Here is a 17400-nt window from a genome sequence, read left to right as displayed (position 1 = left end):
AAGTCCCTCATGAAGCAAACTTGTCATGTTTCCCCTTAACCCTAACATTCAATATCTCCTCATGGTAAGACCCTCCCTTTCGCGCCTTTTTCAGCCTCTTCACCTCGTGATCTTCCAATTTCCTCCCCACGGCAGCTTCCAATTCTTTGCGACTGATTTTCTCCAGGGCCTTAGACTCCTTGGACGCTTTCAATTTAGGTTTAAAACGTGCCTGCATGCGGACACGGCAGGTTGTGTTAAACGAGATGCTTGAGGCATCGCCACGCACCTCGATCGCTGACGCTGTTGTAGATTCAGAGCTTCCTCGGGGTTCCTTTATGGAGATGAATGCCTCCTTGTCGCCACCGGCCACCTGGAAGGAAAATGTACCCGGTAGGTCTGGTGAGGGTATCGGAAGGAAGGATTCATATGCGGATACGGCGGGGGTATTTGCGCTTAGAATTCCGTATTTGTCGCAGCTTAGATATCTATCAAAAGTCTCTGGTGGTTAGCGAAATTCGCTCCATGAATCGGACATTTGGAGGAGAGGGGGGGGGAAGAAAAGAAAGGAAAAGAAAAGAAGAAGAAAATATTGACAGGAACCCACCGCCCATGATGTCCTTTGAAATTAATCCCCTCGGTACCCGCTACTCTAGTAGCAACCCACACTTGCCTCACATCATGCGGCTCTGCCGTTCCCGGATCGCCTTCAATCATATTTTCTATCTCATGAGCAAAAACCTTTCCGTTGCCATCGCACGCGATGCACGTGGGAGGGCTAGACGGCAAAACAATCACGACTGGACCTAAAATATCCGTTGGTGTGTCTGCAGAGACCCAATTCTGGTCCTCGTCGGCAGCTGAGAAATCATCGGGAATACCTTTGAGAGCGCTTTGGCGATCAGGGTTTCGGGAAGGAGACTCATAAGGATCGGAATCGGTCTGTTGACGCTTGCGCTTTTTGGGTTTTTTATCACCTTTAAATGTCAGTGGTTTAACCATCGTTACATTCGTTTGCTGATTTCTTTCCCCTTTGGTACGATTCTTCCAGAAATATGAGAGACAGGTTCGATCAAAACGGCTCAGGTTGTTAAGGTAAACTTAAAAAAAACTCAGGTTAAGTCAGCCCAGCACTAACTTATTTTGGCTTGAAGGGTTCCGCCAAGCTTCGAAGCTCAGATGATATCAATTGCGGCTGACAACCCTATTTTAACCACACGCCTCGCTTTCTATTGGTTGAGCAGCTAAGCAAAAGCAGACCTTTAAATGGATACAGGTAGTAATAGCAATTAAGATCGCTCAAATAAGAGGCATTTGGCCATAACAACCTTGGGGGTTGACTCCGCAATTTCTAGATAAAAAAGATCCTGACCCTTACGCTTCTAAAACAATGTATGTTCGTGGGTACAAATTGAAAAATGTCTTTGTCCACGGCTAATGACTCTAGCATGGCTCTTTTCTACCTCAATTCGAAGAAGGAAATCTGGCGTAAGATCAACCCACTGAAGAAGAAGAAGAAGAAGAAGAAGAAAAAAAAAAGTGGTTCCTCTCGTTGGGAGGAGACGAGCATATTCTGTGAATTATTTGGAAGGAGTTTGGAGTCAGCGCAGATGATATTTAAACGGGCGATAAACTTTGCCATGTGCCCAGCGAACGATTATCACTTCGAGCCAGTTCATGGCTGCTACCAGCATTAACCGAAGGCAATAGCGATGAAATATTCATTTATGCAAACTTCGTCTTCGACCTATCTCTCATCACGATGTTCAATGGACACTAACTGCCAACGAAATTGGATATATTTAATCAATCTCTTAATATAAACCCGAATGGTGCTTTCTTGTTCATGGGAATAACTATCACCAGAGTGATCCAAAGATTCTCTTGGGAAGTTTTACCAAAATAGAAACTGATGTCATTACGTTCTCTAACGAGGCCCTTGGTCGTTGGTGGACCCGTCCACGCTGCTCCCAATACCTTGAAGCTGTGGAGTTGTTCTGGATGCCATAATTACACGTAACGCAATGGTGGCATCAACGTTTGATCGGTGGTTCCATGTAGAGGATGAAGGGTGAAAGTCACGCTAGGGAATTGAGAAGCGCCTCTCGACCGATCATTGGGGGGGGGGGGGCCACGGTTTACCCTTCGAATTGCAGATCGACTGCGGATTGTTGACCCAACACCGATTCTCGAAACGGCGTCCTGAGTAAAATAAAGATGCCTGGGTTTTGTTATGCATCCAGGGGTAATCGGACCTCCATTAAATCTTCTGATGGCCCTAGATCTTGGTTTTCTCTTCGGTCTTCTTTATCTCTCCAGTTTTGCCTTGAGGGAGACGGACTGCCACTGCTAATCATAACCATATGTGTTTCAGCGTCAGGTTAAACGTATTTTCATTATATGCTGAATGAAAATCTATGCTCACGCAGCAGCTTATCACATATCTCCTGGGGATTGTGGATGATGCTGTTTTTATAGGCCCAGGACTCTTTTCTTATGCTCCTTCTATCTCTGCATTGGTTTCCTCATGAAGGCAAATATTGAATCGGTTGACAAGATAAGAGACGGAGTCATTATAATTTTGACGAAGTGTGTGACATGAATACGTTGAAACACTTGATGCTATCTTCATTCTTGCGGGATAAACTTTCAGTGATATTGAACTCACCGAATCTGACCCACCCGATTAGTGTGGGCAGTACAAAATACTTTTTCTAAATATGAAGTATTTACACCCCCCCCCCAAGGTCCTCAAATGTGATGTTATATACCTTGGACAGGGCCCGCACATCAGCACAAGTTTTCCAGTCATCAACTTGATCAACATTCTTATGTTAGCACGTCTCTCAACGCACACTCATTTCCATTTTGATGTTGATTATTCTTCATTCCTCTATATTCATGCTCTATTCTCCATAAAAAAGAGCCCATGCATTCTCTTATGTAAAAATTATGCCTTCTATTTCTCTATTGCCATAAAACTAGATGTGACCAACGCAGCACAGCTTCAAAAAGACAAACCAATATGAGAGCAGGTATCTTAATCGAAGACAATGGCAGCCTTAATGGCAGACTTGTTTCTCATCGACTCCAAGCACTCAGCCCATTGCTCGATCTTGAAGACTTTGTTGACAATGCCGTTAACCTTGACCTTGCCAGAATCAAGGTAATCAATGGCAGCAGGGAATTTGTAAGTTTCACTGAAACTCCCGAGGATGGTGATTTCGTCGCCGACTAAGGGAGGGAGAAGAGAACGTCAGTCGACCACGAACTCAACACGAGCACTTTGGATGATGAAAAAAAAGGGGGGGGTGGGTGTGCAATGACATACAGATCTTGGAGGGTGGCCATGTGACGCGATCTTTCGCAGCGTAGACGCCATACACCACGAGCTTACCACCGCGACGGACGTAGTTGATAGCGTCTTCCAGAATCTTCACGCTACCAGTGGCCTCAACGACAATATCAAACCCGTATGGGTTATCGGCCTTGAGCTTGGCAAACTGCGCACTGGGGTCTTTCCGTGAAAGAGAAATATATTCGTCTCCGGCGTTGAGAGATTTGGCCAAATCCATTTTCAGACCCTCAGGGGCAGCAATGACAACTTTGCATCCACCGTTCAGCTTGAGCATTTGAGCGAGAACCTAGGAAATTGTAGGTGAGGAAGCCAGGCCAAAAATAAAAAATAAAAATAAAAATAAAAATAAAAATAAAAATAAACAAATAATTAAATGAATAGTATTTGTTCTCCAGATGCAGGTGAAAACTTACGAGGCCAGTCGGGCCGGCGCCAAACATGAGGACGGTTGAGCCCATCTTTGGGGAGATCTTATCAAGACCGTGGGCAGCGCACGATGCGGGCTCGAGCAGTGTGGCGTCAGCATCGGAAAGGTTCTGGATCTTGAATACCCTGCCAGCTATATAGATTGAGAAGCGTGTCAGGATCTCCATTGCCATCCCCACTGGATATATATAATAATAATAATGATGATGATGATGATAATGATAATGGAAATAATATATCAACGGGCATATTCTCTTACCAGGGTATGCACAATATTCAGCGAAACCCCCGTTCATGGTCACGCCGTGAGCTTCAAAATTCTCGCAAAGCAACTCCTCTCCGCGTCGGCAGTAGAAGCATGTTCCGCAGAGCTCAGAGTTGTCGGCAACAACACGGTCACCAATGGTGAAACCCTTGACCTTGGGGCCCAGGGCGGCAACTTCACCAACAGTCTCATGACCTGGTTTTTGCACGTTCACAATTTTAGTACACAGCGCGAGGGAAATGCAGAGGAGCAAAGGCTATTCTCCATACCAGGCACCAGAGGGAACTACAAAATGCCGACTCGGTCAGTTTCCAGCCAAAAGGGACAGGAGATAGGGATGTATGTATTGGGGAGTTTTACCTTTGCCAAGAATTCTCCCTCGTGGATATGGAGATCTGTGCCACACACACCGCAGGCCTTGACCTTGATCTAGAAAAATGCATGAAAACCCCGAAATCAGAAAAGGAAATCCAGCACGGGATGCAAGATGCTTTCATCAGAGAGGGAAGGATCCTGCAGGATTTCCCATACCAAAATATCATTCTCACGCAGCGTTGGGACGGGGATGTTGACAAGTCCAAACTCCTCGGGCTTGGAGTATCTGGAGGCATTGACACCCAGAGGTTAGCAGGCGTTCTAGAGACGAAGAAAAGGACAATCCGGTTTTGTTTTGGACACGCCTATGATCCCGCTTCAGGAGTAACCGTCTCCAGCCTTCGGCGCATGTTGGCATCTTGACGTGGCGACATGGAAGGGGGGGGGGGGGGGGGGGGGGCAGCAAGCAAGGAGAGAAAACTAACTGGAGAGCCTTCATAGTCCTGGGGATCTGGCCGGCCATTGTGTGTGAGGAGGATTGATCGTTTCCCGAGCTTATACAACGATTGAGATCTGTGGTCAGGTCCAAAGAGTTAGCACCGACAATCGCTGATGTCAGCAAGCTGCGTGCAGGTCTCTCCAGCCATACCTAATCTTCTGGGGAAATTGAGCAAGTGTGATGAAGACCCAGGAAACAGGCAGCAGATGTGGGAAGTGAAGAAGAAGAGAAAGGGGAGAGGCGAGGGGAGGAGAAAGATGAGTGTGACTGTGAACAAATCGGTGAGGTTATGGGTAGGGAAATATTATTTCTTCCTCTCGAGAACATGACTAACGTTGTTCGGTCTCATCATGGTGGGGGCAGGAAATCCACCGGCGCCGTCCACCAAGCAGCCAGCAAAAACATAAAATAAAAAGAATAAAATACCAAACCAGCCAAATCTCACCATTATTCCACGACGTTGGGGAGAGCAATGAGCGATTAAAAAACTCTGGATGAAGTCGGCTCTTAGCCCAGGTACCGGTGACGGAGGGAATTTTACTTCCAACTCCGATTGAAGGTCCCCCGCTGGGGTCCTTGGAATGGCGGCGCAACGCCATCGCAGAGAACGCCGAAAGTTTAAAACGTCAATTGGAAATCTGGAACGGTCAGCCATTTTGACATCTTCTTCTTCTAGTTCCCTTCGACTCCCTGCATACCGTTCATTCGCCCACGGGACGGTTAGAAGTGTGTCGTCTGTGATCGTGGCAACAATGATTGGAACACCTGTGGGGATATCCCGTATGGGCTGCTGGCTTGATAAATGGACCAGGATTCCTTAAGCTATGGAGCCCATTGTGGATTAAAGGAGCAGAGAGGCGGCAACTTGTAACATCACCAAGCTGAGATTCTGGTGTTGAACTGAGAGGACAGCATCATGGCATCCCATAGTTGGCTTTTTTCCTTTTTTTTTCTTCTCTTTTGCCCCACTATCGCCTACGGCCATCATTTTGCCGCACCACATTATTCGCCCTCCCCTTCATCTCGTAAAATTTTAAATTTTTAATTATTATTTATTTAAAACAATATCTCCATTTTTCTAGCGGTCACGTCTGGCCAGATCTTCCGCTGCTTTCTGCATGGAAAGGAAAAGGAAAAGGAAGACGAACCGTCGCTCTGCTGCAAACCATGTGGCCGAAAGGCTAAATAAAAAGCTTGTCATTGGTTCTCAACAAGTAGATGAAAAAAGGTACCAAGTTGAGCAAACCCAACAAAGTATTTCGGTTTACTTTTTGGGCACTTGACAACATGCAAAACTAGCTGATCCTCGAGAGCAGCTTGTTGTTGGATTCCTCCCGATGTAGTTATTCGATCAACTGCTGAGCGGGTCAAGGGGGATGGATGGTTTTCTCCCTGGCGTCAAAGGAGGGGAGGCATCGACAGAACAACTCTAAGAAAGCAGCAATTCCACTGGACCTTGACATCGATCGTTGGACTGCAAAGAAATAACCAACATGTACATTTTTTTTTAGAACCAAAAACTGCTTGACAACTAGAAGGAAAATTCCTCTGCGGCACATGACATTGGACTGGCCACCTTAACCTCAACCCCGTTCATTCAACCCCGTCCATTCAACCCCGTTCATCCAACCCCGGCTGCAACCCTGCGCCTCAACCGCGGAACCTGGAACAGTCTGGAGTGAGCTGTTGAGCGCTTCAAACCACATGAACCATTCCCCGTGGACCCCGTAGCATCTGGTTATTCTGCTGGCAAAAGGAAGAGCAAGAGGAATAGCAAAAGTAAGATATTCAACCCAAGTGTACATGCTAGTAGTGCTTTAGGTGCTGGAGCGGAGCCGGTGCATTGCCAGTGTAATAGCCGGGCGCAGAAGTTTACTTCGGAAGCTTTTGGCCGCTTCTATTGGACCAAGTAATTAACTAGTTATCTCGGCTTATCTTGATATTTGGAATTTAGTAGTTAGTTAAAATGTGTTACCTTACAGATAGGAACCTTGGGAGGTTTTTCACAACGAGCTTTGGACTATCCCTGTACCAGACCCGTGGGCTTGGAAGTGATGCTAGTCTTAAGGCCACACGAAACCCTAGCAAACCAGGACTATCCTCAGCCCATGCATGTCCAATGAAGCCAGCATTTAATGCCACAAGAGATGTCTTCTCAGTAATCCCATTAATAAGGTCTAACTAATCACCAGGTAAACTAATCCGTAGCCAATATCAAACGCGCTAAACAAAAACGAGGAGAAGAGAAGCAGACCAACCCAGCAACCCAGCAACCAAATAACATCACTCTCACCCCATTCTGTCTATACGCATAACCAAACACCCTTGCTAAACAAAAGGGCACCCTCCTCCTCTCCAAACGCAGAATGGCAAAAGACAAAGCTCCACCTCATAAAAATGAAATCGGAACACCACGCAATCCAAACGATGCTCTATCGTCCCGAAACCCTCTCCAACACCTATCCAAAAGCTATCCAAGAGGAAGATGATCCAATGAGGTCAGTGCTTGGTTGCAGGTTGACCGAGTCAATACCACCAAAATTAAGGTAGGGAAAGCCGAACAAATGCATATCAGAATCCCAGCGCCAGAAAGAAAGAAAGAAAGAAAGAAAGAAAGAAAAAAAAAAAAAAAAAAAAAAACCTGCGTCACCAAACAGGATGATTTTATAAATAAGCTATGAATAATCTATTTCAATCCAAAACCCTCACTGTCCACCACAGCCCTCCACAATTTCTCCTCCAACTTCTCCCGAGTCGTATATCGATACAGCGCAACCATGTTAAAACACGTCCTGGCCGTCGGAAATCTATCCGAATCCTGCCCCAGACACACAAGACGAATCATAAGATTTGTCGCGCCCATAGCAGGAATGCGATCACTTCCGGTGATGAAGCTGAGGATCTTGCGCTGGTCGGCGGGTGAGACTCTGGCGAAGAATTCCCAGAACCATATCACCACGGGTTCCTGTTCGGGCTTTTCGCATTGCCAATGCTCATAGACTGCGACGGCTTGCAGCGAGGGGATATCCAACGGTTCGTCTGAACCACGTACTAGAAGTTCGATCTCTTCAGGGCGGAAGAGGTGCAAGGCGTTTCCTCCGCAAACAGTGAAAAACCCTCGTTTAAAGGGTTCAAATTGGCGTGCCACTGCTGTGTCTAGCAGGTACTTGACATAAAGATCAACATATTCACGACGATTGAAGTTGGTAACTGGTTTCTTTTCTCCTCCAGGGCGTAGCGGCAACTCAAGTTTCTTCCCGTATCGATCTACTTGAATAACAAAATCCAGGCAAAATGCCTCCTGCACGTCGCCATCATATTCCAGGAGGTTGCGCAAGCCCCTTGCAAGTGCGGGTTGATATTCCGCGAGATCTTGTAGAGTGCATTTAAAGACCTGTTGGGGAGTCGACAGGGCGGGCACATTATTTGAAGGTGCACAGGAAAGAAGCTTCCTGAAGGCAAAGGGCGGCAAGGCGATGTCCAGAATTGTGGAATTGTATATTGCCAAGCCAAGCAACACTCCAACCAAGAAGAACTGCTCCGATGACTCAAAACAAAATGGATTGAAATAGCAATACTGCGATTGCTCATCATAAACAAAAAGTCCTAATCAGCAGAATTAGTAATGTCAGTTCCACTTCGCAGAAAGGGATGGAATTGTGATGGGACAAACCGTGAAGAGGATCAAAAATTTCTCGAACCAAGAGGAGAAACCACTCCTTCCGCAGGCCGCCAGCGTCAACACCCTCCTCACCAAGGAATTCGATCCGCAGACCCTTCTTGATTTCCTCTTGTCCAGTACCCACCACCTCGCTAACACTGCGCAGACTATCCTCTGCTAGACATTCTCTTCGCACCTTCAGCACTAGATATTGGCTTACTCCTCTTCGACCCAAAATACTATTAAAGAAGGCTTCTCGCGCTTTCTCTTCCATTTGTCGTCGAGCATCGTGCTCGAGAATGCGTATCTTCGCCCAGATGCTCAGGAAGAATGAATACTGGCAAAATGAAAATTGACCATTGCGAGACTCCCATGCATCGAAGTCTGCAATCAGATCAGAATAATCCAGCAGCGTGTTGTAAAACGTGCTTATTGGAATAAGGTGCCTGCTGCTCTGGCCATCGGGTCTCAATACCTCTTCCGCTCCAGTTCGTACTCCGTCACGTTTCCGACTGTGGGTCATATTGTTCGCGCAAAATAGAAGTGCCATAACCTTTGCTGCCGCTCTGATTTGCCAATCTTTACTGTACGTAATGGCCTGTTGAGTTGCATCAGGAGATTTTGGGGCATTCTCGCGGTTGATAGCAGAATGAAGCTGGGCGGGAGTCGTGCTACCAGTAGATGAAAAGGTAGGAACGTAGTCATCCAAATCGTCTCCATTTCTGAGTTTGGTCGGATTGGTCCGTCGCCGCTTCTGTTCTCTATTCAAGCGATACGTGACAAAACTGCCTACTAGTTCAACAATGCGGCGGATATGACTCTCGGAAAATCTCGAAAACCAGGAAACGAGTATGTGGTGACATTCCGTGGGCAAATTAGAGAGCAGGCCTAGAATCCTTTTAATGATAAGAGGGCGACGGTCTGGTAATTCGCCTGATGCACAAATCGAGGCCGAACGCGAGTGGAGGACTGGTCTGGCGGCATTGCTCGCAGGACTTCCACGGTCTTCAGGCCGATGGCGTTCAGGCCGTCTTTGAGTCTTGGAAATTGATGCCAACTGTGGGTTGCCACTCAGGCTGGAGGAATAGAGTAACGGGTTTGCAAGCAAAATCAATAGAAATCTAATATCTTCCGGACGCTTCAGGGGGCGCCTTGGTCTCTGGAGTAAGTTTTCCGTAGCTTTTAGAAGGACAATTTGGACATGTCGTCGCGATGTCCTAATTTCTTGGTCTAGAACAGAAACATCGGTTGCATCCCATAATTTGGCCAGCGCTATCTTTTCCGGACTGTCTGTTCCATCTGGCCTCATTTCTTTCCATTTCTGGGTCCAGGACTCACCAGCGTGGATAAGCTCTTGGTACCAACCAGCAAGATCAGCCCAATTTATACGCGGAGTCCTTGAGCTAGTCAATCCGCTATTTGCTCCGAAAGCTTTGTCCTTCGGATAGTCTTCACTTGAACGATTAACATGCGTGCGGTTGCCCGTCCACCAGGAGCCATTCTCTGCAACGTCACTGAGCAAAAGGGTCTTTGCATCAAATTGAAAAACAGGCGGACTTGACAGAGGGTTAGTAGGTGAATCAGCGGGTAAGCCTGTCGATGTTGGATTTCCCTCGCTTGCCACTCGAGGAGGGTGTGGTCTTACGGTCAAAAATGAGTGATTGATCGTATCACAGCCGTTAAAGCAAGCGTTAATATAGTTTTCCAGGGGGCGAAATATGGACGCTGACCGACCTACACCTGGCCTGTTTTCATTGCCAGATGTGCATTGGCTAGACTGTGAAACAGCACGCGTCCCATCCGGCACAACTAAACTGTCCGATCCGCGAATGTGTCTAGCGTGGTGTGATGGTTTTTCCGTGTCGGACAGAGACATTCCCCGCATATCGCCTTCCAAATCTCTTGCATTTCCAAGAGAAGACACTCGAGAAGCAGGGGAGTGAGAGCCAGGGGAGTGCGAACGCGAGGTTTCGAAATTGGACCATGGGGAGGGAGATGGACTTCTTGCAGGGAATTGTTTGGCACCCGAAGCCTTTCCCTGGTGGGAAGCGTCAGACACGGCGGACTTGCCCGAAAATGGAGGCGCGACAACGGGGCCGGGGCCTCGTTCTTCGGTTTCATCTAAAAACGACCGTAGATACGAAGAGAGACATCGTTCAATGATGTCCCGAGTAATTTCAAGAGACAAGTACGGCACTAATTGTTGAAAAGAAGGGGGCAAAAAAAAAAAAGCAACGGTTAAAGATAGTTAGTCCCCAGTAAGCAGTGAAAATAAAAAGAATTGAGGTATAGAAACCAACCGTTTGGTCTAAAGTGCGGAACAGAGTGGCCATCAGCATTACCGAACTGGGCATTCAAAGAATCGTGTCGTGGCTCCAGGTCATTCATTGCGGTACATTTGCCGCATCTGAAGCCCTTCATGCCACGCGGGAATGCATTGGTATGGTCGCAAGTGATGCACCTTCGCGAAACATACTCTTCACCTCCACTGGCATGTACCCTCTCCTTCCGCGGGCTGGTCGACCTCGACAACCGCCCAGGATGTACGCGGCCGTCATCTGAAAAGTCTGTGCATGCATCTCTACCAGCTGGCTGTTGTCTTTTCTTCCCAGAGCCAAACAACGAGGGGAATGGATGGCTAATTGAGCGCGTATGGGTACGACGCGGCGGAGTCGACATGGAAGAGGTATCTTGAAAGCTGTGAGGGTGAGCTTGAGGGGTTTCGGGGCGATATGTTAGCGGAGTTTTTGGTAGGTTGTTGCCATCATGGGCCAACGACGGAGACGAGGAGACACTCTTGGAAGGCTTTGACGCCGATGGAAGGGGGTTTGACTCGAAGCGGGATGTCCAAGGTGGAGACATCGGGATCGTGAAGTGATTCTGCAGACCAGAGAGCTTTGACTCTTCCAGGGATCTGCAGGTAAGCTAGGGAACCCTGATTGGCGCTGCATCCAATGAAGGTTTCAGATAAATTAGCCTGTTACCTTTCTTGTTCCGCCTGGGTGGGACCAGAGGAGGGGAAAGACGGAACCCACAGCTAACGACAAATGTCAGACATGGGACTGAGAACCCACAGAGAAGTTGTTAGCGGGGGGAATAGCAGGTGAAATTGTTCTAGGCGTTCCACTTCGATCGTTGAAAATACTGGCGCCAGCTGCAATTGTTGGGAGCTGATCACCAACCAAGGTCTGTCTGCCAGTCTCCGGTCAGGGAGCAGGCCTGTATCTGCCCCGCCCTGTTTGACGGGAGACTGGAGCTAATCGTAGTGCCTCATGCCACTGAACAATCACTGATAACTAGCTACCAGTTGGTTTTGTTGTTGTTATTTGAACCGTCAGCCCAGCCGGTGGCGGCGTGGAAGTTGGGCTGGACCTGCTCTGCTCTGCTGCTGCTGCTGCTGCTGCTGCTTCGCCGTTGATTTGCTGGGAGCAGGGACAGCCCGTGAAAGCTAATAGAGTTCAACATTCCATCTCCATTGTCATCTTCAGCTTCAGCTTCAGCTTCAGCTTCTGAATGAATGAAGTATATCCTCAAAGTTCTCTGTGTTTGTTATTACAACAGTGCCCGCAACCTTCGCGGACACAGGATATGTTTCAAAGGAGTTGGCCATGTAGATGTAACGGTGGACGAAGTGCAAGATCTTGATCAGAACCGGGGGATCACGCGGTCAAGTCCATGCATAGTAACTACGGAGCAGCGGCCAAACAAAGACCCCTTCAAACAGAATCGCCTTAGATATGTAACTACAGCTTTTTGGTCTGGAAAAGTTATTGGGCGCTTTTTAAAATAACATAAGATGTGTCAGCAACCAACCGTCCCCAACCCTTCTGATAATTAGGGGGAGAGAGTGGTTTATAGAGACATAGTTACCGGGCTGGGAGGATGGGGCATGAGGCTAACCGATCTTAACCAAGATTGGAGGGCTGTTATAGGCACCAAACCCCCCATTAGGCTAGGGATGCCATTCCCAAATAGATCGCCGTCTTAATGTACGTTGGAAGGTGGTTCGCTGAGGCTGGACAGAACCCCATCCAAGTGGACACCCACACAACCACACAACTCCCGAACCAGGAACAGACCCATCTCATTCCGTTGCCCTACCCGTTCACTGCCGTCATATATCTTTGAAAAGTTTCAAACTCACGATTGATACGCTGTTCATCCTCGACCACGTCTCGGGCCGGATCGGGGACTACTCATGCTGCTGCAAGACAAGCCCCAATCATAAAGCAGAAAGGATCTATTTCAATCAAGCCTGGAAGAACTATCAGCAAGTTGCTCCAGATTTCTCGCGCCTCGTAATACAAGTCATCTTTGGCAGTTTTTGTTGCAATAATACGAGTACCAACATCGTCATCAAAGTCATAAAAGCATTTGGTATTATCACCCCTCAGTTGTTGTCACATTTTAGTAGTTATCTTCTGGTTGTGGAAATTGGCCTTCTCAGCATGCGACAGCAATCTCCTAGCGGTGTTTCGAGGGCCTACGCAGTGAACCCCTTAAACTTATGTTTCTTCACTTCAACCTCCGAAATATGTGTGTATCCAATCTTCTGCCAGCCAACCAGCCAAAGCTCTTCGCTGTGCAGCATTCAATCTTTCTGTTGACGCCGCACCTCTTCCCCATGAGTGTGCCAATGTCGATTTCCTAGGGATTTCCCTTTCAAAAAGTCGATTGCCCCCAAGGGTGTCGAGTGCCTATTGATTCTCTAGGGAGGTTTGGGGAACTTGGCGGGGGTGGGCTCATGTGGAAGATGATGTGACTCCCCTGGTATCCAGCTCCAACAGCCCGATCCTGATTTCATCCTGCTCGGTACCTTTTCTGTCACAAAACTTGTCTTAGACTAAGAAACACTGGCGGTGGAGCTGTCAATCATTCTAAATCAAAGCTTACGCATACCTCCCAGCTAGATTCCCAGTGTGGCTGTCGGTCCAGTGTGTGTGTTGTTATTTTCGCTCGAAGCTAACGGCAAGCTAAGCCATGAACATATTTAAATGCTGAGGAGGTTTGGGGCTCAAGGACCAGATAGTTAGTATGTAGGTAAGTAAGAACAGCAAGATATACCATCAAATCCACTCTTGATTCTCTAGCAGTTTATACCAAGCTCATTTGCAAAACCATAGGGCAGCGTGTTTTTATTCGTCCCAAATTCGCAACCACCGATACTTGCTGCACATAAGTGATGACCTTATCATGCGACATGCACGTAGTTACCAATTTGAAGCCGAGAGAAGTATCCTATGATAGTGGAAGGGATGGGTTTGGCCAACGAAAATAACTGGCGTATGGAATCGAATAGCGGTCCATCCAGAACAGAAGTGAGACTAGGGAGGGGGTGCATTTCAGCCATGCTTTGTTTCCTACGTGCTGCCTCCAGCCTTCCTGTTTCCAGAACACACCCACACACCACCCACGAGGAACTCCTCATGACGCCTCCATGGTGTGTCAAATTTGCCACGTTGAGAATTCCGTTGACGTGCTCTACGGTGCTCAATGCCAACGTTAGCATGTATCCTTGTCGACATTCCGAGCATTGCAGGGTGTGCGGCACATACATGAACGGGCCACACCTTGCTCAGAACTACAGTCCTATGGCTAAAGCCCAATTGTCCTGGGAATAGAGGTTTGTTCGGGACCTGAAGGAAGGCATGGGGGCGACTAAGAGAGCCAAATGGACTCGGCTATTGGCCTATATCTCTAAAATTGGGACTGGAATGAGAAGGAAAACGGCTGGGTGGAGCCGCTCTTGCAGCAACCAAGTGTCAGGTCTGACAATGATACCCATGGTTTGGGATGGTAAGTGGTGAATAGATGTGGTGGAGGTGATTACGTGGATGAGGTAGAGATATTTCTCCGTTTACCGACGATTGAAACTTGACGTCAACCATCAATTTCCCACCCGTTGGAACTCAAGAAGACAACCCATTGCTTGCACGTACCGAGCACAAGGAAGAACTGCTAAACTCTTGATTAGGAACCTTTTGTTTACTTGGAGTTTGCCGATATGGGCACCACTCTACGGAACTGAGACTCCATACATTCTCTTACGGATATCTCTACAGTGATTTATCAACGCTACTGGGTTAACTGTGGATGCGGTTGACGTTGGTTTGCTTCAGCTCCCGTAAACTGAATTTCCTCCGGCTATTTTTTTTGGCTGGACTGTTGACGTCGTCTGCTACGTCACACTCGTTTCCTTCGATGTCCCAATGGAAAACAACCGTCGAAACTGCCAGTTGAACCTGCAACTCAGGAACCCACCTTAATCCAACATCGGTGCCTCCGCAGCCGACTGCCAGTATGCAAACCTCGACGCAGGCGTTACTGACCGTCATCAGAGTTCCTACTGCTAACTGAGAGGATTAACTCTCAACTTATTCTGGCATCAGCTAACCCCCCAGCTGGCGGTATTTTGACCAATGATTCCATTGAAAATACCTTCAAACATAACATCTAGTTTAGAGGGTATCGGTGCGACCCAGAAAGTAAATTGGAGCTGAGGTGTTGACCTTAGATCCCGTGGGGACCAATGGGTATATAATGCGGCGCAATCAGGTAGAACTAATAGCAGTTCTGAGGACTTGAGCGCATTGGGGGAGTGTTAATGAAAGGGTTGGAGCAAGGAGCCCATGTACATACATGCAGAAGTCTTTACATAAGAATAAATCAAAAAGTTTGAAAAGTGGTTTTAACCCCCCCGCACACATCTAAGATAGAATCACAGCCGACGGAGTTAAGGTTAAAGCGGAGCGAACGAGAGCAGGGCTTCAGTCCGACTCCCAGCCTTGCCGCGGTGAAAAGGTAGCTTGGACAGGGCAATGCTAGCAAAGCACCATAGACAAAAACAACCCGAGAACAAGATGTAACTTGAGGAGAGAGGAAACAATTTAAACAGCAAGTCGATTATGACGGGGATGCAAACAAGAACCCCCCAAATGACGACAAAACTCTCGTGCGTGTGTAAAACCCCCGAAGGAAACAGAAATCCGGGATATTAATCCGGGATTATACTAAACGCTAAATGAACGCCCTGAAGCACACAGTGGAGGCAATAGAAGAATCTTGAGGATTTTCCATTTTGCTATAGACATTACCAAATTGATAAAAGTCGTGGCAACCATGCACTCTGCTGGTGCTGCAGCGGAGATTAAAATTGAAAAAGCTTTCTCTCCACTCCTGATGGATGGATTGGTGGTCGGCAATGCGCGATGTTGGCCAAAGTCGCCCACCACCGCAAAATAGACGCAATGTAAAACGTAATTCCAACACCGACACCCACTGTCCATCCACACACATATCTCGGTAACCATAACCACCGCCCCTTCTCCACATCACCACGTTTAGCGGTATCTCCAATAGCTCTGGGTATTGAGGCGCTTCCAGGTCTTCCGTCTGCCAGCAGTGGTCTTGTTGTATTTGTGGCCCCGTCCAAGACCACGGGACTTCTTGCCAGTGGCGGTCAAGCCGCGGGATTCGCGGTGCTACGAAGTGAACAATATTAGCATACAATGGGCCTAGTATGGTTCGTTCCACTTGTCGCAGAAATATATTAGGATAAAGCATACCTTGTGCACTGGATTGACGATCCAGTTGATGCGAGGATCGCGGCGGATAGCCTTGTGCTGGGGATCGACGAGGATAACCTCATAGTACTTGTAGGTGGAATCCTGGTTAATCCAGTAAGAGTTGAGAACGCGCAGGTTGGCGCAGCGTCTGCCAACACGCTCTTCGGCAGTGGATCTCAGAGAACGCTGGTATTTGAGCTGGTTGATACCATGGTTGGTAGGTTTGCCTATTTGGATATATTCCTCGTGTTAGAAATTTACAAAATTTTTACGAATCAATCCGCCACTTTGATTCCCCATGTGATTAAAGATGATGACACACCGTAAGTGGCACCCTTGGGGGCTGGCCTCTTGCGTCCTCCACGTCGGACACGGATGCGGTAGATAACGTAGCCCTGCTTGGCCTTGTAGCCGAGACGACGAGCCTTATCTGGACGCGAGGGACGGGAGGCACGATGGATAACATTGAGTTGACGGAGCTATATTTATGCACTCTCAGCAAAGTTCAACGAGTGTATAGCAAGACACAAAATAATATTTGTGCCACAGTTATAAATATCTCTGGCCGGAAGAGGGGAGAAGTTGGGACGTATTTTAATTCCAACTATTCTGTCTTCCTTTCCTTCCTTCAATTCCAGAGAGGATTTCATCTTGGGTAATCGAGGGGTCTCACCTCCCAGCATCGGACGCGCAAGAGGAAGCGAATCACATCGGACTGCTTCTTCTTTTGAAGCTCCTCCACGTATTTAAGAGCACCCATCTATCAAGTCAAATTGTAAGCTTTGGGGCATCAATGGAAGGTAATCGAAGCCAAATAGCAGTATATCAGCACCACAAGACATAGGGACCCGGGACACGTACCTTGTCGTCGTGGAATCGTTGCTGGTGGTTGTCGTGGTCGTGGTCGTGGTCGTTGTTCGATGCTTCAAACACAGCAAAAGCGAAAAGTTCTTTGGTTGTTTTGTTCAAGGAGTAGTGTGGGAGACGCTAGCGGGATAAGCGAGCCTAATTGGAATAGAACTCTTGGCGTAAATCACGTCTATTTGATTGGTTCTGCTGAGTCATCCACGTCTCCAAAGCCCCTTTAACAAATGGGAAACAACACAACCATTTCGTTAGAGCTCATTATAAAGAATGAAACTGCTCCAGATCTTGCAGTTTGCGAATCGCAAATTCTGGTAGAAAGGAAAAGTCTTGCAATATGACTCATGACTCCTTGTGTTCTTGCAAAATAATGATGTGCAGATATAGCTATAGATAGATACAGATATCATAACTACCCCTTTTTTCTCGACACCCTGCTGCTATGCAGCCATGACACCCACCCACACT

General features: G+C 47.6%; 5 protein-coding genes across 5 annotated transcripts; 1 reads left to right on the top strand and 4 right to left on the bottom strand.

Moving 5' to 3' along the window:
* Window positions 1-7: 7 nt before the first annotated feature.
* On the bottom strand, window positions 8-981 carry PADG_03860 (uncharacterized protein; the record flags this gene model as incomplete). Its single annotated transcript, XM_010761327.1, has 2 exons — window positions 8-467; window positions 587-981. 2 exons carry the CDS (start codon window positions 979-981, stop codon window positions 8-10), a joined length of 855 nt encoding a protein of 284 aa, XP_010759629.1.
* A 2038-nt stretch (window positions 982-3019) lies between these two features.
* Window positions 3020-4639, bottom strand: PADG_03859 (chlorophyll synthesis pathway protein BchC; the record flags this gene model as incomplete). Its single annotated transcript, XM_010760912.1, has 7 exons — window positions 3020-3213; window positions 3311-3623; window positions 3751-3896; window positions 4023-4223; window positions 4298-4313; window positions 4389-4457; window positions 4577-4639. 7 exons carry the CDS (start codon window positions 4637-4639, stop codon window positions 3020-3022), a joined length of 1002 nt encoding a protein of 333 aa, XP_010759214.1.
* Window positions 4640-6808: 2169 nt separating this feature from the next.
* On the top strand, window positions 6809-7392 carry PADG_03858 (uncharacterized protein; the record flags this gene model as incomplete). The annotated part of the gene is made up of 2 exons (XM_010760911.1): window positions 6809-7000; window positions 7051-7392. The coding sequence occupies 2 exons, from the start codon at window positions 6809-6811 to the stop codon at window positions 7390-7392; spliced, it is 534 nt and encodes a 177-aa protein (XP_010759213.1).
* A 136-nt stretch (window positions 7393-7528) lies between these two features.
* On the bottom strand, window positions 7529-11365 carry PADG_03857 (uncharacterized protein; the record flags this gene model as incomplete). Its single annotated transcript, XM_010760910.1, has 3 exons — window positions 7529-8448; window positions 8516-10699; window positions 10804-11365. 3 exons carry the CDS (start codon window positions 11363-11365, stop codon window positions 7529-7531), a joined length of 3666 nt encoding a protein of 1221 aa, XP_010759212.1.
* Window positions 11366-15843: 4478 nt separating this feature from the next.
* PADG_03856 (60S ribosomal protein L15) lies at window positions 15844-16828 on the bottom strand (the record flags this gene model as incomplete). The annotated part of the gene is made up of 4 exons (XM_010761326.1): window positions 15844-15984; window positions 16069-16295; window positions 16391-16547; window positions 16742-16828. 4 exons carry the CDS (start codon window positions 16826-16828, stop codon window positions 15844-15846), a joined length of 612 nt encoding a protein of 203 aa, XP_010759628.1.
* Window positions 16829-17400: the final 572 nt, after the last annotated feature.

Source organism: Paracoccidioides brasiliensis (genome assembly GCF_000150735.1).
Source record: "Paracoccidioides brasiliensis Pb18 unplaced genomic scaffold supercont2.4, whole genome shotgun sequence".
Lineage (NCBI taxonomy): Eukaryota > Fungi > Ascomycota > Eurotiomycetes > Onygenales > Ajellomycetaceae > Paracoccidioides > Paracoccidioides brasiliensis.
Note: the sequence above shows the minus strand (reverse complement) of the source record. Positions and strands in the feature narration are given on the sequence as shown.